The sequence below is a fragment of the Trachypithecus francoisi genome, unplaced genomic scaffold (genome assembly GCF_009764315.1).
Source record: "Trachypithecus francoisi isolate TF-2019V2 unplaced genomic scaffold, Tfra_2.0 Lachesis_group18, whole genome shotgun sequence".
Classification (NCBI taxonomy): Eukaryota; Metazoa; Chordata; class Mammalia; order Primates; family Cercopithecidae; genus Trachypithecus; species Trachypithecus francoisi.
In genome coordinates this window covers 44,558,327-44,582,720 of record NW_022681463.1, presented here as the reverse complement: position 1 = coordinate 44,582,720, position 24,394 = coordinate 44,558,327, and the positions used below count along the sequence as shown (strand labels likewise).

General features: G+C 36.4%; 2 protein-coding genes across 3 annotated transcripts in view; one reads left to right on the top strand and one right to left on the bottom strand.

Annotated features, from left to right (window-relative positions):
• Positions 1-24,394, bottom strand: part of DACH1 (dachshund family transcription factor 1) — a 440,276-nt gene that overhangs the window by 5,053 nt on the left and 410,829 nt on the right. The gene's annotated exons all lie outside the window — the stretch shown is intronic.
• Positions 210-1,540, top strand: LOC117063705 (UPF0561 protein C2orf68-like). Its single transcript, XM_033177584.1, has 2 exons — positions 210-407; positions 496-1,540. Exons 1-2 carry the CDS (start codon positions 226-228, stop codon positions 887-889), a joined length of 576 nt encoding a protein of 191 aa, XP_033033475.1. The 5' UTR covers positions 210-225; the 3' UTR covers positions 890-1,540.

Below are 24,394 nucleotides of genomic sequence, written 5' to 3'. Positions count from 1 at the left end.
ATTGAATTAAACATATTATATATTATTATATGTAATGATATATAATATTATAAATGTAAATATAAAAACGTATTATATCATGAACATCCCAAATCCACAATTTTCCCTCCCAGAGGCAGGGATGTCCATGAGAGTAGCCTCAGACTGGCTAAATGCTAATAAGTTGTGTCAAATATCAGTTGCCTCTCTTAAAATTAATCTAGTTCAACTTTAAGAATAATAATAATGGGGACATCTGTGGGCGGGTGGCTGTTGTTGGGGCCGTCGAGGCGGCGGCGACTCTGCGCCCCCCGGCTCCGGATGGAGGCGGGGCCGCATTCCCGGCCGGGACACTGCTGCAAGCCTGGCGGGCGGCTGGACATGAACCATGGCTTCGTGCACCATATACGACGGAACCAGATCGCTCGGTACCGCCCGGCCCTGCGCTGTCGCCGCCACTCCTGGCCTGTCCTGGCCTGGCCCGACAGTCCCTGACTCCCGCTCGGCTCCCCGCAGGGACGACTATGACAAGAAGGTGAAGCAGGCGACCAAGGAGAAGGTGAGGAGGCGGCACACGCCCGCGCCGACGCGGCCCCGCAAGCCAGACCTGCAGGTGTACCTGCCGCGACGCCGAGATATCTCTGCCCACCCACGCAACCCAGACTATGAGGAGTCCGGTGAAAGCAGCAGTAGTGGAGGCTCTGAGCTGGAGCCTTCTGGCCATCAGCTCTTCCGCTTAGAATACGAGGCAGACAGTGGAGAGGTCACATCAGTTATCGTGTATCAGGGCGATGACCCAGGAAAGGTGAGTGAGGAGGTGTCGGGACACACGCCTCTGGATCCACCCATGCGAGAAGCCCTCAAGTTGCGTATCCAGGAAGAGATTGCAAAGCGCCAGAGCCGACACTGACCATGTTGAAGGCGTTCTCTCCAGCCTGGATTCACTGCACTCGGAAGAATTCTGCCCAGGAAATTTAGTGTGGGGGTACCAGTACCAATGTGTCTGATCTTGAGACCCCCAGAGCTGTTGCATCCATAGGGTGTTGCAGGACTACACCTGGCCTGCCTTGCAGTCATTCTTTCTTATATGTTGACCCATTTACCCAGCCTGATATTCTGGAATTTTTTTTTTTTTTTTTTTTGTGAGAATTTTGTGTGGCCAATGTGGTGTTCTAGAAGCAGAGACTCCAGGGAGAACCAGAATTTATGAAGCCTTGTGCTAACATGGTGCTTTCTCCCCGAGGTCATATGCCTGGCTGCTGCTGTTCCACTCAGCTCCATGAACCATGTTTGTTATTTTATGGTTCTTCTGTGCTTTTGCTCATTTCCACCCATGTATTCATAGACCTTTTTTCAGCCCTTTTTCTTTGTTCCTTTCCCTCATCTTTTTGCCTCAGGTAGAATCCATCAGTTCTCCTCCCCCTCCAACATGACTGTGTACCTCCAGCTGCTCAGGACTTTGGAGGTGGGGAGGTCTAGGGATCTATCCTTCTAAAAAACTCTGCAAGTAATTCTGATACCAATAAAGTGGGAGACCTCCATTTTTGAGGCCTATTTGAAAAAAAAAAAAGAATAATAATAATGATTACTTGAAAGTTGTTAAATAGCTTTAGCTTTTCAGGGCTGCGCATGGTGGCTCACACGTGTAATGCCAGCACTTTGAGAGACTGAGGCGGGAGGACTGCCTGAGCCCAGGAGTTCCAGACCAGCCTGGGCAACACGGTGAGACCCCATCTCTATTGAAAAATAATAGTTATTAAATGAACAAATAAAAAGGAAATATCCTTAGCTTTTCAGTTCAGCAATCGTATACTAGGATTTTTCTTAACAGTTGAAACATACAATAATCACAATAAAGATCTGCTCCCTCAAAATAGCATACATGTTTGGATATAAAACATAACCTAAGATTAACCAATGAAATCATGTTTTTAATCCTACTGACCTCTTAATTCTGAGCAACGATGTAAAGACATGCAGAAACTGTGTCTAATTCTCTCTGTAGATATATATAGACGTGCAGTCTAAAAGGATTTTACCTCTTCGGCCCCTAACTATTGTTTCTGATTGATACTAAATATAACTATAGTTCAGCAGTAGACATTGTGGTATTAAATAAAGATTGGAACCTCCTAAATCAGGTATTAATCAAATACTAGTATCAAGGCCATATTATTTAGGTAAAAATTTATTTCTAATTAAGGATATGGCAGTACCATATTGACATATTGTGAAACATTTGTTGTTTTTGTATGGAATATGGCCTTATTTCTTCTGTTTGCTTAGCTTAATTGCACTCACCTGTGGGACCAAACGATGTTTTTCTCAGTTACGTTATAGGAGTAATATATAATTATTTGTGATTTCAGCATAACAGGAGTTTCAATTACTCACTTAGTAAACAAACCTAATAATATTATAAAAATAAACAAAATAAAAATTTCTGTCTCTCGTATATTTACTACCACCTGGCTAACAAATTGGACTGTTCTAAAGATAATTTTGATTCGAATGATTTCTACTACATAAAGCAACATTGATTTGTTTAAAAATCTAGTAATAGAGAAAACACAAGTATCCAAAAAGATAGTGTTGCTACTTTTGCCAAAGCTTTCTAATTCTTAATCCCTTAATTTATTTATCCCTACTTAGCTCTCTTTTCAATTGTCTCGTTATTTGTGGCATGTATTCAATTATATTGAGATTATCATTCCCATTCTCATTTTTTAAAAAATACACAATATTTCCTAGGATTAAACAGAGGGAAGAGAGACCTTGTAAACTTCCCCAGAATTCAAATTTCATTAACCTAAGTCCTTCATAAACTTTATAAAAAGTAATACTTTGCTCAAAAGTAACATTTCAGTGCTTGCTGTGGAACTCTTAACTCTCTGTACAATGAAGAAAAGCCACTAAAATATTAAATATAGTTTTCTAATCTTCTGTGATCTACAGTATATTAGGTAGAAAGAATCTAGAAGCAAAAATGGATTTATACAAATAATCCATTAAGTATAAATACTTGTTTAAAAGACCCATATTTACATTAAATAGTCAAATTATTCTCCATGTTCTACAAAGCGGTACCTAAGCTGGTGCTGCTTCTCCTCTTCAATCCTATCTTTTACTTCTCTCCCCTAGGTGTAGTGGCCTGTCTGTTCTACAGCACACCAAACTCTATATTGTGTTAGAAGATTCAGGCCTGTTCTTCCTTCGAGAAGCCTAGAATACAAGCACGCCCTCCTTCTCTGAAAAGAACTCCACTCATTACTCCTCAATACTATCACCGTAAGAATTACTCTATAGCGCTTATCTCACTTTGAAGTCATATAAAGTGAGCCTCCCCGACGATAAGCCCCGTGGAAGAGGCAGCTGCCTCTTTCTGCCAGTATTAGAATGAGAAGGCTTCAGCATGATGTTTGCATTAGAAGATTTTTTTTGTTTTTGTTTGTTTGTTTGTTTGTTTGAGACGGAGTCTTGCTCTGTTGCCCTGGCTAGAGTCCAGTGGCCGGATCTCAGCTCACTGCAAGCTCCGCCTCCCGGGTTTACGCCATTCTCCTGTCTCAGCCTCCCGAGTAGCTGGGACTACAGGCGCCCGCCACCTCGCCCGGCTAGTTTTTTGTATTTTTAGTAGAGACGGAGTTTCACCGTTTTAGCCAGGATGGTCTCGATCTCCTGACCTCGTGATCCGCCCGTCTCGGCCTCCCAAAGTGCTGGGATTACAGGCTTGAGCCACGGCGCCCGACCTGCATTAAAAGTTTTAGTGTGGCCTCAAATGTTAAACTTTTGAAGAAAGAAATTCATTAATATGTCTATGTAATAAAAATTATCAGCATGTTAGAAATGTTGAAGTTTATCTAAAACTAAATATTTTAAATAAAACTCTCTTAGATTTGTAAAATATGCCAGTAATAAGTATTTCATAAGCATCTTTACCATGGTTCTTATGTAAAACATGTTTATAAAAATTACATAATTATGTGCTCGGCATCTGATCTGCTGTAATTCTACTTTTAATAAATATGTCTCCTATTAAATTTTTGACTAATGTTCCTAACAAATGGACAGATGTATCAAGCATTAAAGATGTCAGCTATAAAATAGATCCCATCTGTCACATTCAGGTAGTTAGACATCAGAGATCCTCTCCTTTAGAATCCACCAGAGGCAGAAATGCACCAGGCACAGATAGACCCTTGAAGACTGACTATCTTTCTTTCATTTACAGACCCTTATTTTAAAAGCAGTTCTATCATATAATTTTGTCATATTTATTAAAACATACTTGTAGGTCATTAAAAGTCTGTAAGAACAAAATTTTAAACAAATGTTATAATGTTCCAGAGAAGTTACATTGGCCCTGTAACCCACAGTAAATAGTTGCATATGGACATACCCAGGGAACTAACAACAGACTTCTGAATTATGGGGCTGTGGTTCTAACTCAGCCTTCTGTTAATAAACCACTTGAGGCCGGGCGCGGTGGCTCAAGCCTGTAATCCCAGCACTTTGGGAGGCCGAGACGGGCGGATCACGAGGTCAGGAGATCGAGACCATCCTGACTAACACGGTGAAACCCCGTCTCTAGTAAAAAATACAAAAAAAACTAGCTGGGCGAGGTGGTGGGCGCCTGTAGTCCCAGCTACTCGGGAGGCTGAGGCAGGAGAATGGCGTGAACCCGGGAGGCGGAGCTTGCAGTGAGCTGAGATCCGGCCACTGCACTCCAGCCTGGGCGACAGAGCGAGACTCTGTCTCAAAAAAAAAAAATAAAATAAAATAAAATAAAATAAAATAAAATAAACCACTTGAATGAAAGGCGGATGGCAAATGTGCTAGAAAGGATATATGGTCCTATAATTCAAACTGTGCCATGTCTGTATGTTATATAATAATGGTCTCAATATTCTCTCCTTTCCTCACTCTTCAAACAGCAAGAGAAGTTATGGGCCATGGAGAAGACTTTGCAAAAACGAGCTGCAGAAGAGAGATTATTGGAATCCCTGGAGTGTGTCCATGGCTGAGGCTTCATTATTCAGAAGTGTGCTGTTTACATCTGGAAACTCAGAGGGCTTATTCATACGTTTTGTTTTAAGGGTTACTCATTGTACATCATACTTACCCTCTAACTAGATAATCTCATTCCTGCCCACCACTTCTTTCTGTATGTGTTTGACACAGAAAAAATATATTTCCTGTTTGTTCCTTATGCTGAGCCAAGTTTACCAATCAATTATTCCTCGACATCTCAACTGGATGAAAGCTTTACAGTAAGATCAAGTAAACTGGCAATAACGATTATTATCAGTAAAGCTAATATTTTCTGAGGACCTGTGATGTTCAAGGTGCTATGTCTATTTTAAGTCTAAACTTCCCACCAACCCAAGAAAGTAATGCCTCTTACAAATAAGGCTATTAAGTCATAGAGAAGTTAAGTATCTTTCACTTTTTCACAGAGCTAGCAAATGGAAGTGCAGCGATTTGACATTTCTGTGAATTCAAATTTCATGTCCATTCTACTCTATCACTTTTCCTCTAATAAGCAACTGGACTGTCCCCGGAAAAAATATGTCTTTGACACACAGAATTATAGGACTGACTCCTAAACACCTAGTACCATTTGTCTCGCTGCCTTGTGGATCTGCTCTTTGCCTTCCTCCTGCAGGCAGGGCTTCTTTTTAGCCTGCAAAGCCTCAGTTGGACAACCTGAAATCAGAACTAGAATTCTTACAGCCCAGTTTCAACGAAAATACCTTCCTTTAACACAATGATTGTTTGCTTTTGCAAGGGAGGTTGATATGACAGAAAAATCATCAAGCTAAACTTTGTGCATGGGAGTACTTAATTAAAAACTCTGTTCTAATTAAAAGCATTTGGGAGTAGGGGTTGAGCGAAACTATTTAAATTACAAATTCCTAATAGTTTCAAAGTTCATTGTGATGTGATGCTTACAGCTATAATTTGGTGTATAAGAAAGTAACTCGTGTCTAAGAAAGCATTTGGTATATAAGAAGGATCACTGAATAGTTTATTGCGAACGTGCATTTTTGTATGTTGTTTGTTACTATGAAGATTAGATCTACAGACAATAAATTGAAGAAAAACTTGTAAATGATTTGTAAAAATGGATCTCAGATTTTATACTACAATCGAAACCATCAAATCAGACCCAATCAATATACAGATTTTATATATTTTGTTTACTGTGTCTGAGGAGAGAGACAGGAGGAGTCTATCTCAAAATTTCTAGTTTTGCATTCATGGATTAAGTTTAATGTTTGGTTTAATATTTTTGCATGTATTATTATATGAAGTTATTGCTAACATCCAATACATATAGACAGATGCAGAATTTGGCTTTTATTCCATATATAAAAACTAGATTATTAAATAGATTGATCATTTATTTTAAAAACTAATGAGGTTTGTTTAATACCAATCAAATGGCTGGGCATGGTGGCTCACACACACCTATAATCCCAGCACTTTGGGAGGCTGAGACAGGCGGATCACGAGGTCAGGAAGTCGAGACCATCCTGCCATCATGGTGAAACCCCATCTCTACTAAAAATATAGAAAATTAGTCGGGCGTGGTGGCGGGCGCCTGTAGTCCCAGCTATGCAGGAAGCTGAGGCATGAGAATGGCGCGAACCCGGGAGGCAGAGCTTGCAGTGAGTCGAGATCGTGCCACTGCACTCCAGGCTGGGGACAGAGTGAGACTCTGTCTCAAAATAAAACAAAAAACAAAATGAAACAAAAAACCCCACTCACATTATATGACAAGATTTTATATCAGATGGCATATAAATGAATACAATTTCAAATTGACACCAAAAAATCCAATTTATTCACTGTGAAAATCATGTCAAATCCTTAACTATGGAGTATGCCTGTGAAAGGTATCACACGATGTGCAAATAGATTTCTGTTCCAGTTTTGAGAGTAACTCCCTCACAAACATCCACAAGGATCTTTTACACATCTTTTGGACGAAGGACTTAACAAATTGCTTTTTCTGTTAGGAAGTCGCATTATTAAACGGGTCATCTATTTGTTCAAAACTTATATCCAGGCACCTGTAACCTAGTGATATTTGCTGCTTTCACAAAATAGTTGTATACGCAGATGCCTCACTCTTCCAGAGCTGAGGAGAATATTAACACAACAGAGGGCAAGCACATCACATCACATGTCCAGAAAGTTTAATATTTACTTAAAGAATCTGAGGTTAATATGAAATATAGTAGCCGTGAGTCTCTCTCAACATAATGTCTTCATCATATGAAGTAAAGGAAAGCAAAATAAGCTATGAAAACAAATGTTAATGATTCATGTGATATTTGATAAGACAACGAAAGGAAGTCAAAATAAAAGCAAACAAACAGGAACAGATGGGAAGGATCTTTGTCAAGTCATAACCCCTCTTCTAAAACCCCCAAAGGAAGAAGCTAATTAAAGAAAATATTGTTTCTTGCTTTTTTTATAATTTTATATTTAGAATAAGAACATTCTGCTACTGCTAAAGCAAAAAAGCTGAGACACAATGTCTGCATTAAACATGAGAAACATTTTGGCGAGACTGGTGTTCTGAACAGGCCCATTTATAAGAAGATACTGAATAATTATCAATTATTCTCATGAAATGCAGATAGTAACAGTGCAAGTGATTTCCAGATGTTTGAAGACTAATATATTAAAAGCTGTGTTGTTTAAATATAATTAAAAAGTAAAAACTGAAAAAGTAGTAACAGATTCTGTGTTTTCTTTTTTTTTTTTTTCTCAAGGTTGTAACTGGGGAACCTGAGGCCTACAGAGTTGGGTCAAGGTGAGAGAGGACTAGACATCATATTAAACCTCATATCCTTTTTATATGCTTTTTCCATTAGCACTGGGTGCTGTTCTAGACAATAAGCAAAGACGGTGTGCAGGAAAGTACAACAACTAGGGTACTTTGTCTGTACACTCCAAATACAACACAGTAAGAAATAGATAATGAAGTGGCTGGGCTCACACCTATAATCCCAGTACTTTGGGAGGCCGAGGCAGATGGAGGTCTGAGGTCAGGAGTTTGAGACCAGCAAAAAGCTGTCTCTACTAAAAATACAAAAATTAGTGGGGTGTGGTAGTGCATGCCTGTGATCCCAGCTACTTGGGAGGCTGAGGCAGGAGAATTGCTTGAACCTGGGAGGCGGAGATTGCAGTGACCCGAGATGGAGCCACTGCACTCTAACCTGGGCAACAGAGTGAGACTCTGTCTCAAAAAAAAAAGAAAAGAAATAAGTAATGAGTTACATAATAGACTAACATGGCCCCACTTATTTGAAATCAGAGTAGATAATGTGCCTTATTTAAAAGGGCTGGTACGCTCATGTTCTCACTCATAAGTGGGAGTTGAACGATGAGAACACATGGACACAGGGAAGGGAACATCACACACTGGGGCCTGTCGGGGGTGGGGGCCAATGGGAGAAAGAGTGTTAGGACAAATACCTAATGCACACGGGGCTTAAAACCTAGGTAATGGGTTGATGGGCGCAGCAAACCACCATGGCATATGTATACTTATGTAACAAACATGCATGTTCTGCACAGGTATCCCAGAGTTTAAAGTAAAAGAATTTATTGCTTCATTAAAAATAAAAAAAGGCTGGTATGAAGTAAAGTTCTTGATTGTGGCTAATAATTAGACCAAAAAATTATTATCACAAACTGCTTTCATATATTTTTCAGTTCTCTTCAAATAAGAAAGTACATGCGAGAACACAGGCTGGTTGAAAACATGTTCTGAGAACAAGAGATCATCTAAAGCTATAAAACACAGTTTGATAAGGTACAGGCTTACCTCCTTTTATTTTGCTTCATTTTATTGTGGGACACAGATACTGTTTTTTCACAAGTTGAAAGTTTGTGGCAACTCCACACTGGGGAAGTGCTCACTTAATGTCACTGGGTCACATTTTGGTAATTCTCCCAATATTTTCAACTTTTTCATTATGATTATTCCTTTCATGGTGATCTGTGATCAATGATCTTTGATGTCACTATTGTAACTGTTTTGGGGGTTCCATGACCTGTGCCCATATAAGACAATGAACTTAATAAATGTTGTGTGTGTGTTCTGACTGTTCCACCAACAATTGATTACCCCACTTCTCTCCCCTTCCTTGGGGCTCTCTATTCCCTGAATCACAACAATATTGAAATTAGGTGAATTAATAATCTTACCACAGTCTCCAATGAAAGGAAGACTTGCATGTCTCTCACTCTAAATCAAATGCTAGAAATTATTTAACTTGGTGAAGAAGGCATGTCAAAGTCCTAGATGACCAAAAACTAGGCTTCTTGCACAGTTTGCCAAACTTTGAATGTAAAGCAAAAGTTCTTGAAGGAAATTAAAAGCTACTCTAGTGGACACACAAATAACAGAAAGCAAAACAGCCTTATTGCTGATACAGAGAAAATTTGAGTGTTCTGAATTAAAAGATCAAACCAACCACATTCCCTTAAGCCAAAACCTAACCCAGAGGAAAGCCCTAATTTCATTCTGTTCTAAGAAGGTGAAGAGAGACGAGGAAGCTGCAGAAGAAAATTTGAAGATAGCAAGGTTGGTTCATAAGGTTTAAGGAAAGATGCCATCTCCATATCATAAAAGTGCAAGATGAAGCAGAAAGTGTTGATATAGAAGCTGCAGCAGATTATCCAGAAGATCTAGCTAAGATCACTATTAAAAATAGCTATACTAAACAACAGATTTTCAATGTACACAAAGCAGACTGCTGTTGGAAGAAACTATGTCATCTAGGAATTTCATAGCTAGAGAGAAGTCGATGCCTGGCCTCAAAGTTTCAAAGGACAGGCCAACTCTCTTATTAGGGCCTAATACAATAGGTGACTTTAAGTTGAAACCAACGCTTATTTACTGTAAGAATTATATCAAACGTACTCACCCTGTGCTCTGTAAATGGAAAAACAAAATCAAGATGACAAGACATCTGTTAACAGCATAGTTTACTGAATATTTTAAATCCACTGTTCAGATCTACTGTTAAGAAAAAAAGATTTCTTTATTTTATTTTATTTTTTTTTTTGAGATGGAGTCTCGCTCTGTCGCCCAGGCTGGAGTGCAGTGGCCGGATCTCAGCTCACTGCAAGCTCCGCCTCCCAGGTTCACGCCATTCTCCTGGCTCAGCCTCCCGAGTAGCTGGGACTACAGGCGCCCGCCACCTCGCCCGCCTAGTTTTTTGTATTTTTTACTAGAGTCGGGGTTTCACCGTGTTAGTCAGGATGGTCTCGATCTCCTGACCTCGTGATCCACCCATCTCGGCCTCCCAAAGTGCTGGGAATACAGGCTTGAGCCACCGCGCCCGGCCTAAGATTTCTTTTAAAATATTATTGTTCATTGATAGTATACCTGGCCACCGAAGAACTCTGATGGAGATGTACAAGAAAATTCATGTTGTTTTCATGCCTCCTGACGCAATATCGATTCTTCAGCCCATAGACCAAGAAGTCACTGGACTTTCAAGTCTTATGTAAGAAACACATTTTGTAAGACTACAGCTGCCATAGATAGTGATTCCTCTGATGGGTCTGGGCAAAGTACATTGAAAACCTTCTGGAAAGGATTCAGCATTCTACATGCCATTAAGAACATCTTTAATTTATGGAAGGAGGTCAAAATATAAATATTAACAGGAGTATGAAAGAAGTTGACTCAAACCCTCATAGATGACTTTGAGGGGTCCAAGACTTCAGTGGAGGAAGTAACTGCAGAGGTACTGGAAATAGTAAGAGAATTAGAATTGCAAGTGGAGCCTGAAAATGTGACGGAATTGCTGCAATCTCATGACAATACTTTAATGAGTGAGAAGTTGTTTCTTACAGATGAGCAAAGAAAGTGATTTCTTAAGAAGGAATGTTCTCCTGGGGAAGATGCTGTGAACACTCTTTAAATGACAACAAAAGATGTAGAATGTTCCATAAACTTAGTTGATAAAGCAATAACAGGTTTCATGCAAGAGGAATGACTCCCCTGAAGGAATTTCTATTGTGGGTAAAATGCTGTCAGAAAGTTTTGCGTACTGTAGAGAAATATTTTAGGAAAGGAAGAGTCAATAGATGGGACGGCAAACTTCACTGTTGTCTTATTTTTAAAAATCGACACAGCTACCCTAACTTTCCGAAACCACCACTCTGAACAGTCAGCAGCCATCAACATTGAGAAAATACCCTCCAGCAGCAAAAAGATCACAACTTGCCAAAGGCTCAGATGATTGTTAGAATTTTCAGCAATAAAGTATTTTAAATTAAGGTATGTACACTGGTTTTATGGACATAATGCTATTGCATCATTAATAGACTACAGTATAGTATAAACATAACTTCTATATGGAATGGAAAACCAAAAATTCTTGTGACTTGCTTTACTGTGATATTTGCTTTACTGAAGTGGTCTGTAACCAAATCTGCAATATCTCCGAGGTATGCTTGTAACTACCTTTTAAGACAAAGACAGTAAAAATGAAACCCTGTTATTTCTGTGAAAAGGAACTTTGTTCCAGACTCCAGGTAAGTACAAGTTATAAGGAGAGACCTGAACTTTGGCAATTGGACATTTTGAAGCGGGTGTAACTAGACTATGAGAATTGTGGAGCTAGAAGAGATCCTCACTGGGCAAGCTGATCTGACCACAATGTTCTTTCTAAATGGGAAACTAAACTGATCAGCAATCCTCTGAACTGAAGAATGAGAAAAGAAGGCTTTTGAAGATCTACACATGACTATGGAGACACCTAGCCAGTTTAGAGTTATTTAGTCAACTCTAGCCATAGGCAAAATACTTTCCTAAATGGTCAGATCAGCTTACATCATCTCATTTCCTCCTGGAAGTGACCTTGTTGTCATTATCTTAAAGAAGAGGCCCTTTGCCTGAATTTCAGGTTAAAGTATGATGTTGAAACTCCAATGTGGGCAAAGAGGAATTTACTACCAAAGGGAAGCTGATCTCTCTTTACTGGGTATTAATGATATTCTCGTCTGTACTCAAGGATCTGCTCCAAGTGGGGTCAAAATCTGCATCCTGTGATTCTCAGAACTAAAATCTGTTCAAGAACTGAATGTTCTTAAAACTGTATTACCATGACCACAACCAAGCAAAATTAACAAAAATGATGCTGATAATGATAATCATCAGAATCATCAACTATCTATTGTTTGTCTGTGCAACAAAGAACAGGCAATTCTATGATTAATGTTAAGAAAGCCCTTTAGTCCCAGCTACTGGGGAGGCTGAGGCAGGAGAATGGCATAAACCCGGGAGGCGGAGCTTGCAGTGAGCTGAGATCTGGCCACTGCACTCCAGCCTGGGCGACAGAGCGAGACTCCGCCTCAAAAAAAAAAAGAAAAAAAAAGAAAGCCCTTTGACAAAGTGTTTTAGTCACGAATGAGTGGCCTAAACTCATGTACACACAGTTGGGATCCCATATATTGCATCGCTAAAACCTACATGTTGTTCCTGTCCTATACACTTGTCATAGGACCCAGACTATCATCTCTCCGAAGTTGTCTTCCTACACTGGCAAGTAAAATACTTCACTATCCTACAGAAATTGCTGAAAGTCTGGCTATAAATCTCCTTAAGAGCAGATAAAATACCATATTTGTGCATTTCTAGCATCTTGAGCATTGCCTGGTACATGGAAAGGGCTCAATAAAAATATATGGAAGGAACTATCAAAATTAATGTCACAAAATGAGGAGAAGATGGACGTTATGTGACTCTAGATGTTATGCCCTGGGAAGAACACAGCCCCACTGGGATAGTATATTGACTTAGCATACATGACCTGAGCCTAAACATGAAGAAACATCAGATGCAAAATGAGAAGCATTCTATTAAGAAAAGGACTGTATTTTTCAAAAATGTCAATTTTATAAATTATTTTTAAAAGGCTAAGAAAATGCTCAAGATTAAAGAGACTAAAGAGAAATGACAACTAAATATAACACGTGACCCTAATTTAGATTCAGTAATGAAGGGAAACAAATGCTATAAAGGACATTATTGGGTCAAATGACAAAACTGGAATTTGGATGTCAGATCAGATAAAAGTATTGTCAAAGAAATATTTACTGAGCTGATAAATATACTGTGTTTACATACAAGAGAACATCTTTATTGTTAATAAATACTCCTTGAAATAAATATGGGTTAGGTGATAGGTAAAGGGCCATAATATGTGTACATCTTACTCTCAAATGCTTCAGAAAATATTATGTAGACAGAGAAAATGCTAAAACACATGGACGCAAAATATTAATAATTGATGAATCTTGGTAAAGAATACATGACAGTTTTTATACTGTTCTTGGACTTCTCTGTAAGTTTAAATTGTTTTGTTGTTTATTTGTATTGTTTTGTCTTGTTTTGTTTTGTTTTTTGAGACAGGGTTTCATTTATAATCCAGGTTGGAGTGCAGTGGCACTATCTCATCTCACTGCAACCTCCCAAGTAGCTGGCACTACAGGCGTGTGCCACCATGTCTGACTAATTTTTGCATTTTTAGTAAAGACAGGGTTTCACCATGTTGCGCAGGCTGGTCTCAAACTCCTGGACTCATGCAACCTGCCTGCCTCTGCTTCCCAAACTGCTGGGATTACAGACATGAGCCATTGCTCCTAGCTTAAATTCTTTTTTCAAACACAAATACAAAAAAAATAGTTTGCCTCAGTGAAATATAATTTCAATATGTCAGCAATATCAGATATTTATTAATAACTAGCTAAAGATTTACCCTTTCTACTATGCACATATACTGTTTCACTGGTTATATGGACAGTGTTCTCATGATAAATATTTTTCCTGCTTAGCAATGAGGTTTTTGAGAAGTTTCTTCAAGTATTAGGTAGGAAACAAATGCTTCATGATTTTCTTAACAGAGTTCTCCAGAAATATCAGGTTTGAAACTTACTGGACAGAGGGTGTGGACATTAGCTAGATTCTAGTCTATTGGTCTATCATGTTTGAATGGTAAATTTACAATTGTAAAGTTTATGAAGTCTACTTAACTTTATTACCTGTTACTGAGTTAGGACTACATATGCAATGCACATTTGCTAGTATAAGAAATTACTGTTCTGTTTGACTCTATTTGAAATAAATATTAAATTATCTTTTAAACGCTTATCAAAAACAAAAACAAAAAGCAGAGCACAGGCCCTCTTTAAAGTTTTGCTTTGCTTTTGTAAATAAAGAAAAAAATTTCTATTGCTGGAGAAATGCTTTGGTAAAGTATTTTTGTGTGTGTCTTCTAATTAAACATTCATTAGTAAGAAGCAAGAAGCCATCAGAGTGGTTAATGTACCAGCAAGTGAGAATGGGGTACTTTGCACTTAGGTTACCTTGTCCTAATTGGAAGGTGAGACCTCCGGATTTCATCAAAGTGAACGACAAAGAAATGTCTACTACTTTCTCCATTCTTCTATTCCTTTCTGAGGGAAAGAAGATTAAGAAACAAGAGTGGAAGGAAATAATCACACAAGTGCAAATCTGATCCTAAGTGATGAACGGACATATTATCTAATATACTTAATTAAAACAGAGCATAGAAGAAAAATGATTTATTCTTTGATCAAATAAGATGCTACAGAGAAGGAAAACAGGGATATTTTGATTCATTTCAAGCCTTTATATCTTTTCAGAACTGCAAGAAACAGAAAAAATCCTATGAATAAATTGAGTTTTCAGAATAAATTTATGTGTTATGTCTAAGAAAAAAACCAAAGGTGGCAATTAGAAGGGCAGCTCTTGTCAAAGCCTAGTTATTTTCTTCTAAGTTTGGAAGGAAAAAAGTCATCATCTGGCTTTTAAAAGTTCAGCATTTTCTACTTTTTTTTCTATTTTCTACAGCATGACTAATTTGTTACTTTTAATAAACGTTATATTTGTTTAGGGAGGTAATTGTGGGTGAATAACGTTCTACATCTTTAAAGCCTTATTTAATATATTTACACAAAGCTGAACTGACATTCTGGCTTAGTGTTCAACTCGACAAATGACAGGCAAAGTTCAGTAAAAGAGCTCTCAAAACTTTTCAGTAAATATGAGAGTATCCTAGCTTAAAAAGTGACACTTCCATAGGGAAATAACTTTTCTTTATATCTTATTTAATGAAATCATCAACTGATGTTTAGATGGTATATGGGTGAGAACAATAACATCCTATATAAGAACTGTTAAGTAAGGTGGCCCTCTGTGCACTAAACTTCAACACAGAGGAGACCAGATCAAAGATGTGCAATGTTATATTAAAAAGAATGACTAGCAAACAGGCAAGAAAGCACACTGACAGAAATATCATAACTAAAAGAAGAATATGAGAATCAATATCATGTTTGCCCTGAAATGAAGCTTGGAGAAAGCAGTTAATCAAGCCAATTTAACCAGACAGGGATAAAGTTATTTTCAAAGACAAACATGGACATCTGGACTATCTTTAGATATATTCCTGAATCCATTAAATAGTTGGAATATATCATACTCCTTGTTCTGATTCCATTCTCACTAGGGTGCTTGACAGTTTTATTTTCTGAAGAGCCTTCTGTGGTAGGCATCCTCTAAGATGATCAGCAATGCCCCTGCCTCCTACAATTACAGCCATACGTGATACCTTCTCCTTGAGTGTGGATTGTACCTAGTGACTTGCTTCTAATGAAGAGAAAAAGGTAATAATGATGGGAGGTCACTTTCAAGATTAGGTTCTAAAATGACTGTATCTTGCAAGTTGCAGGCACACCCTTCTTCCCCAGATCTGTTCACCTGCTTGATCTGATGAAGCAGGCTGCCATGTATTGACTTGCCCTGTGGAGAGTATCATGTGGCAAGGAACTGGTGGTGGCCTCAGGCCAATGGCCAGTAAGGAACCCAGGCCCTCAATTTAGCATCCTTGAGGACAGGAGGCATGGCAACAGCCACATTAGTCAGCTTGGAAGTGGAGTCACCCTCAGTGGAGTCTAGAGATGACTGTAGGCCTGCCAACACCTTCCTGTAGTCTGGGGTACCCAAAGCAGAAGGCCCAGCTAAGCTAGTTCCCGATTCCTCATACACAGAAACTGTGAGGTAATAAATATTCTTTTAAGCCATGAAGTTTTGAGGTAATTTGTTGTGCCACTAATAGTCATTCTGTAAAAGAAAAGATGTGCTGGTCAATGTAACAGGCAAATATTTTAGTTCTTGTGGGTTTTAGTGTGTTACTATCTCTGCTTTCTTCTGAAATACAGAGAAGATTGCTAGCATAACTCCAGATCATGTGAACTCACCAAACCAAATGCTACCTTGTGGTTTCTCCTAGAAGCCTGCCTGCCTTTCAGAGGAACAAGGCTAACTTGCATGTTTCCCAGAACATTTATCATTCTTAATGTGCAAAAATCAAAACAAACATCTGATTTGCTATTAAAAAGATAAATTATTCTAAATCACAAACTATTTATTTTCACACTTTTAAAAGACTTGTTTTGTCATACACACACAAACACACACACAAACACCTCTCCATATATAGAGATAAATAGATATATGATATATCTATCATATATCATAGATATACATCATATATCTATCTGTATATATAGAGAGTCTATATAGATAGATATAGATAGATATATCTATATCTACCTATATGTGTGTGTGTGGGTATATATATATATATATATATCTTCTTTAGTAGGTGGACATAATTTGTTTGTATTACCCTAGGGTGCTTCGATTGTACTGGGAATAAAAATAGGTTTTCCTTAAAGAGTGATGATATTATTTCATGATATCTGGTGGCCTTCTCAGGAATAAAAACAATAATTGGCAATAGTTTAATTCTCAGATCAAAAATATCTCAGAATAATAACGACCACACCAGGTCACTAAATGGACTGTGACAGAACTTACCCAGGCAATTGTATAGGTCCCTACTGCTGAAGTTGTTACAGTTTAATGAACTGACAAAAAGCAAAAGAGGAAAAACCACATTCCAGATCTTTTCCTTAAAAGCATCTAAAAAGATACTGGATTGAATGAAACAAGCAACATATTTCATGTTCCTGAGAACTTTTGATTCAGTGATGGTAATTGGATGAGATCAATTTTGGTTAAATCTGGTATCTTGCAATTTTTAAAACTATTGTTTATCATACTGCATATTTTCTAAGGAGACAGACCTCATCCTTTGCAAATTGCTCATGAAAATATCAACAAACCGGTCACAAACAATAACAAATGTAAGACACTAAGTGCTTTCTAACATTGAAAGCAGTAACAATAAAAAAAGGCAAAATGTCCTATTACAAAAAGCTGTAAAGCTAATAGATAATTTTGCAATTTACAAATTGTCTCTATCTCTAGAAACGAAGAATTTCAGGAAACATCTTAGCACTATGGACTTAGAATTTACATCTTTTGAAAGTTCCGGTTTATTCTCAGCATATATTAAATTTCACAAGATTGCCAAACTTCTTTAATATAATTTCAAAAAAACCCACAAAAACTCTACAACTAAACATGTAAAGTATATTATAATAAATGTGCATATATTTAGAAAGAAGATAAATGCTGATATATGTATATTTCATGCCCATTGTGAAATTCTGCCCTGGGTCATGGTAACATAGGCCACTATTTCCATTAAAATTAATAGCTCGTGGCTGTGGTTACTGTCAGTATTGCCTTATTTTCCCATCACTAGTGATTGTGACATGAATAAAATTAACTTATGTCACCATGTAGCTTATTATATCCTGAATTAAGGTTAGATTTCGAGAAGCATTATGAATTTAAGGACTTCATCTAGGCTTAGTTCTAAATCACTTTATAATAAAAATTTTTATTTTCCCACCATAGGAACTCTATACTACTCTTTTAGGGCTAATTCACAGTTGCGCTTGGATGATAGCAAACTGTTCAACCCAACATGCTGATTTTATCTTAAAATCCATGGTACTCTACATTGATTTCAACTGGACAGACTTCAGTTTCATTTCTTCTCAGGGAAACCTACTTGCATGGCTCTAAGAATACTAACTTCTAAGTCCTGGATAATAAACCTTGCCTATTTCCCCATCAGGTTTTCGTAGCATCGCAGTGCCTGTATAAAGAGTTCAAAATTGTACAGCCATCTGTAACAGCTCTAGTTCTTTACAAGTTCAGTGCTCTGATAAAAATTCTAAACGCTGTAGCCCTAAACAGACACTTGATGACTCTATTACCAAATGTACTGTATATAAGAGATCATGAGGTTCCTAAAGCTTAAAATGCAGTGTGAGAATAGTATTATTTTGGTATGACATACACTTTCTTGTGATAATTCGGGCCACTATTACATGAGCATGCTTTTCTTTATTTACCAAGACTAAAGAATAAGTATAATTTTTACTTTCCCTTCATCAAAATAAAAATGCATTATACTGTTCAAATGACTTCAAAAAATATCTATGCATCAGAGGGAAAAGCTTACAATGAGAGTAAATTATTGTTGCTTTTTTGTTTATGACTCTATTCAATGTAAGTTTGATTACTTGAAAGGACTGGTATCCAACATATTGCTGTATGAAACAATATCATGAAAAATACATGTCTCTTAATGCAAGAGTTGAATTGACAGTTTGTCATAGATAAAATCTGCAGAATCAACAAAGATGCAAAATAACTAAGTCAAAACATGAATTATCTAACATAACACTCTGTATTTTTATCATTCACTATTCTAATTTCATGTACGTAATCTAACACTGTAAATTTCTTGGTCCCAGTTTTATTACACTCACTTTCCTGGACAAAATTCAAATCCGCCCTTTCTAACTCCCACACACAAAAAAAGCTGCATTATGTTTTATCCATTTCTAAAAATTATTAGGTCATTGATTACATACAAGGATAATGTAACATGTTATAAAATGTTTTAACTCATAGCCATTTGAACATACTTTGCTTCCCAATGTTGCCTTTGTTGCTCTTATTACTGTCTTTTCTTTGTGGAAGGATGAAGTGGGGAGTGACTTGACTCACTTCTCAGAATAATAAAATCAAGATTATGCAAAGACATTCTATATTTTCAATACAAGAGATTTTTGTCAGCTTCAATTATGTCCAAAGTTGTGTCTCTCATCTGGACTTCACATTCCAATGCCTGCTTCATATCTCCTGAGGTGCTTACTTTACAACTCTATCTAAATGACACATTGTCACATCACACCCCATATTAGTAAGCCAAACTAATCATCATCTACACCAGCCTGTATCTCGTTTCCAGATTATCAACTTCAAACACAGCCATTTGGCTTTTGCCTTTTCTTAGTACTACAATTTGACTTACCCCTTATATTTCAAATGCACCTTCTTACTCTATTCCTTATGTGACACCAAAGGATGAACCCTCTCCCTCATTACCTCTTTTCTGAAAATCTTTTATTTCTTTATCCTTGCCTATATGAATACCTTTTATGTAATGTGTATATTATTTAGAATTTACTATATTGATTTCAGAATTAAAAAAAACAGGAGGGGCCAGATTTTAACTTTAATAAAGATTATTTGTGAATCTCTCCAATTCCATACCGAGAAACAATCATATTTATTTATTTTCTGTTTGCAAAAATTTTTCAAAATATGTTAATAATACAGCTTCTCAGAAGATCTAGACTAAAATATCTTGACTTAAATAAATCTTCATCAGTCAGCCAGTTGGAATGTACTCTGCCAGTTGCCAGTACTCTGAAAGCAATTTATTTACAGTTTAGAAGTACTGGGTTAAAGTGAATACTTTATTAAATGAGAATTCTAGACCTTTTACATCTTTTCGGGAAAAAATATCAAAATTTCTAAATTTTTAGATGTTACTTATTAAATCAATTTTAGGCTTAGATGCATGCTTCCAATATTGTGTGAGTTCTTACAACCAACAAAGCTAGAAATGAGTTCTACTAGAAAAATTGGAAAGTATGACTACCTAAATATTTTATAGAGTATAATGGCTTTTAAATATTGAGATATGTGTATACATGATATAGTTTTCTTTGGATTTGTTAAAATTGTTTCTGTTTTGGCTGGGCGCGGTGTCTCAAGCCTGTAATCCCAGCACTTTGGGAGGCCGAGACGGGCGGATCACGAGGTCAGGAGATCGAGACCATCCTGGCTAACACGGTGAAACCCCGTCTCTACTAAAAATACAAAAACTAGCCGGGCGAGGTGGCGGGCGCCTGTAGTCCCAGCTACTTGGGAGGCTGAGGCAGGAGAATGGCGTAAACCCGGGGAGGCGGAGCTTGCAGTGAGCTGAGATCCGGTCACTGCACTCCAGTCCGGGCGACAAAGCGAGACTCCACCTCAAAAAAAAAAAAAAAAAAAAAAAAGTTTCTGTTTCATATAATAAAATCTAATGCACAAGCATTTCATACCTTTATATAAATAAAATTCGACCTAAAATTCCTGCCACTCTGAACAACATCTTGATATCTACAGCTATATGAAAAACAATGAACTAGATATGTATTTTATTTGAATTATTTGTTTTTGTATCTCCCACTAGATTATAAGTGAATTAGAAAGGATATGTGTTTTGCTTTTCTTTCTTTCTTTTTTTTTTTTTTTTTTTTTGGCCCTGTGCTTAAGTGTATAAGCATTTGCTAAAGTGAATTGGTTGCTACAGATAGATTCTACAAGAGTTACGGACAATAGTTTGCCAAAGTTCATTCCATGAAATATTATTACTTTTAATTCAATAAAAAGATTATATGCCATATACTTTTAAGAAATGCTAGTTCAATAAGTCAAACATGCTTAACTTTTAATGCAGAAATTTAAAGCAGGATCTTGGTGTCTTTAAAATACTAAACACGGACTTTGAAAATTCAAGAGGATATGTATCAAAAACAAAGAGCTATTTTAAAAATTTTGTCCTCTCAAACTGTTCCTGAGATGATTCTCAGAGTAGTATATTGATAGCAGTCTGGAAGCCATTTTGGAAGAATGTGTTCATCCATATTTTTTCCATTCTATACTGCAGTGAAGATTTTATAACAGTTGCAGTATATCAGGAAGAGAGAAAATGTAAGAAAATTATTTGAGTGAAAGAGATGAGAAGGGCAATTCTGAGATTTCATTATAGCTCAAATTCACGATTTTGAAACATCCAGAACTTTTTATTGTGGGATATCTTTATATTTTGTATTTATTAGCTAAACCACATGAAAGTATAGACCTTCAGATAGTGGTATACAAAGGGAGATGAGAAAGGCTAAGTAGAGAAGAAATTCAAACTGAAATGAAGCTCAAAGAAGAGAGAAAAAATCTAGTGTTTTATATTTATATTTGTCACATTGCTAACTCATTTTATTCAGAAATCATAAATCCTGCCAATACAGAAAAACAAGATTTATTACTTTCAAATCTCTCATAAATCTAAAGTAGCATTAGTCACCTAATACTGCTAAAATTATACACATATTTTTTCATGTTAAAGCACTGCAAGTGTTAAAATATAAAAGATTTGTAATGCATCATAAAATTTCACCTTTTTGTTGACTATACATTTTCACTATTAAGAAAATCACTGGAAGGGTTTTTGCATGTTTTGTGTTTTGTAAAATAACATGCAAAGGAACCACTAAGCTATGAGAATTCACAGCCCTTCTATGTGCATTGTTAGGTTTAAGTAAATGTCTATGTTCTAATTTTCTCACAAAGAAAAGAATCATACATAAAAACACTGTTCAAACCAAGGCAACCAAGAACTGCATTTGAGATCCAAGTAGGCAATTACCCACCAAACTAAATATTTACACATTAGTTTAGAAAATCAGTTATTATATGGCATACCAGAAACAGCAAACAAAAATCCAGTTATACTGAAAAACTTAAGTATATAAACATTCTAGAAAATTCACCACATCTTTTTCTGTGTTGATTTATAACCACTCAAGCATTAATTTCATAACATTTTCACTGTGTAGATAAATGTTATCAGTGTTTTTGGAATTAGTCAGTTGAGACTCTTGTGGTGAATGTGAAATTATGAGATGAGGAAATGTAGAAACTAAGCTAAATACTATTTCCAGCTCTTGATCAAAATGAGATTTGTTCTATTGTTTAACATGACAGCTCATATTCTTCAGTGAATTTATATGTTTTCTGGATGGATGATTGGGTGGTGTTGATGCCCCATCCTGTGCCCTTGATTTGGGCTTGACAAAGTTGTCTTGTGGGGAGCCAGTGAAGAGGTTTCTGTCTAGTTTGAAACCAAACCAGTCAAAGCATTAGGGCTACCTGCCTTCATTTGTTATATTAGTGGGTGTAAAAAGGAGCAATAAGTCACTGGTTTGAACTGTATTTTAAAATCTCATTACAAGACTACAATAAAATATCTATGAATAATGAAACAATATGGAGGAAAAGCTTATTCCAGTCCCGTTTGACTCCACTGCTGGTAACCCTTGGAAAGTAAGTGCAAATATTTTACAAACCTCAATGGTGTCTCATCCAGCAAAGATATGAAGAATTACAAGAAATGTATTCCAAAGGATAAACAGTAAACATGTGACTTTATTCCATTAACATATTTTTCTTTTATCTATTACATTTACTTCACTATTTTCTGTAATTAAGACTTTGACACATTAACCAGGCTGGGTCCTGAACTCTTAGGGAAATACAAGCCTATTAGCTATTATATTATATAATTAATCAACTCTTTAAATTAAAGCATCTTCTGCAATTTCTTTAAATGTTCTTCCTTCAAATCATTTAAGAAGAATAATTAGAATCTACATAATAAGAACATTGAGCATTTTTATCCTTTTCAATATTTATACCACTTAAGTGCCTAACACAATGGGGTTAATCTGAATGGCATAAATGTAAAAGAAGATGTAGGAAGATGTCCCTCGAAATATTATCTCAAAAGTAAGTCTGAATTCAAAGCAGTTAGGAGAAGTCATTGCATTCATTCAAAAGAACTTCGGGAGCTTTTTCCTTTGTTTGTGACTGAATTGCTCTTTTCAAATTTGTTTATGCTATGTTACAATTGTTTTCAATTCAGAAGTTTTAAAAAATCTTTCTTACTATTATCAGAGAACATAAATTAGCCCACATCTTATTCAGGCTTCTACAGTGCTTTTAAGAATCTGTAATTTTGCATATATATATATGTATTTGGAGTTCCTTTAGAGAACAAATATGGTACTACTGGGCTTATGGTCCCACTTGGGTTGGCTGGCACTCATTACTATCTATTGAGTTTAGAAGAGGAATGTGCTTTCCATTCTTGTATCTTACATCAAATCCTTTCTCATTAGTGAAATTTCTCTCCAAGCCACTATCTGTTGACTATGAATAAGGCCCAGGTTGTGAAATTTTATATAACTTTGCTGGAGAAATTTGGTAAGGATAGTCAAAAGACAATGATACTTTGGAACAAGAGAGGCCTAAAACTGTATTAATCAGGATAAACCACTAAGAAAATAAAAACATCAAAATTATTAATATAATATTATTTTACCATAGAAATCAAATAATTAGTTCTTAATTCTGTGAAGATGACGTCATAAGCCTTATGAAATAAATGTAAATGTAAAACCAAGGTATGAAATCAAAGTTAAATATAGCACACCTGAATATGTATGGAAATAATTTATGGTCTAAAATCTCCTCATCCAGCACTCTTTCTCCCAGGGAGAAATAAATAAAAAATGAGAGTCAGATCCAATAATTTGTAGCCATCATTCATCGTTTTATAGGTGTAATTAGTAAGCTTAAGTGGAACTATGTTTGGAGATTTACTATCTCTGGAGTGTGATTATATATGAATTACAAGAGTCTGCAGTTACTCCACACTATACAAAAATACAAATTATATTAAGAGAATTTGCCAAATATAATGAAAAAATTAAGACACTCTAACACCTCCATCTTAAATTAGAGCCAACAGTAACTAGTTTTTTATTCTGAAAGATATAAATAATTACATACAATATGTAGCTGCAAATAAAACTCCTTATGCTATATTGTTTTAATTGATGTAACTATTGAAATTCACACCATGTCATGAATTTTTTAAATGCTATGGAAAATCTTGTGAATATTTATTTCATTTTCCAGCTCAATCATGCCTCAAAGAATAGCTATGTATCACATGCAGAAAAAAAAATCATTGACCTAGGAGAATGCAAGATACATTTAATTTTTACCAAAAATAAATACAATTTCAACTACTATTACATTAAATTTGTGCATAATTGTAAAAATAGTAAAGTCTTTTCAACACTTGGCCTCTACTAGTTACTGTTCTAACTTCTTTACATGTATTAATTCATTTAATCTTCATAACAATTCCACGAATAAAATGGTATTATCATTATCTTTGTTCTACAGATTAGGAACCCA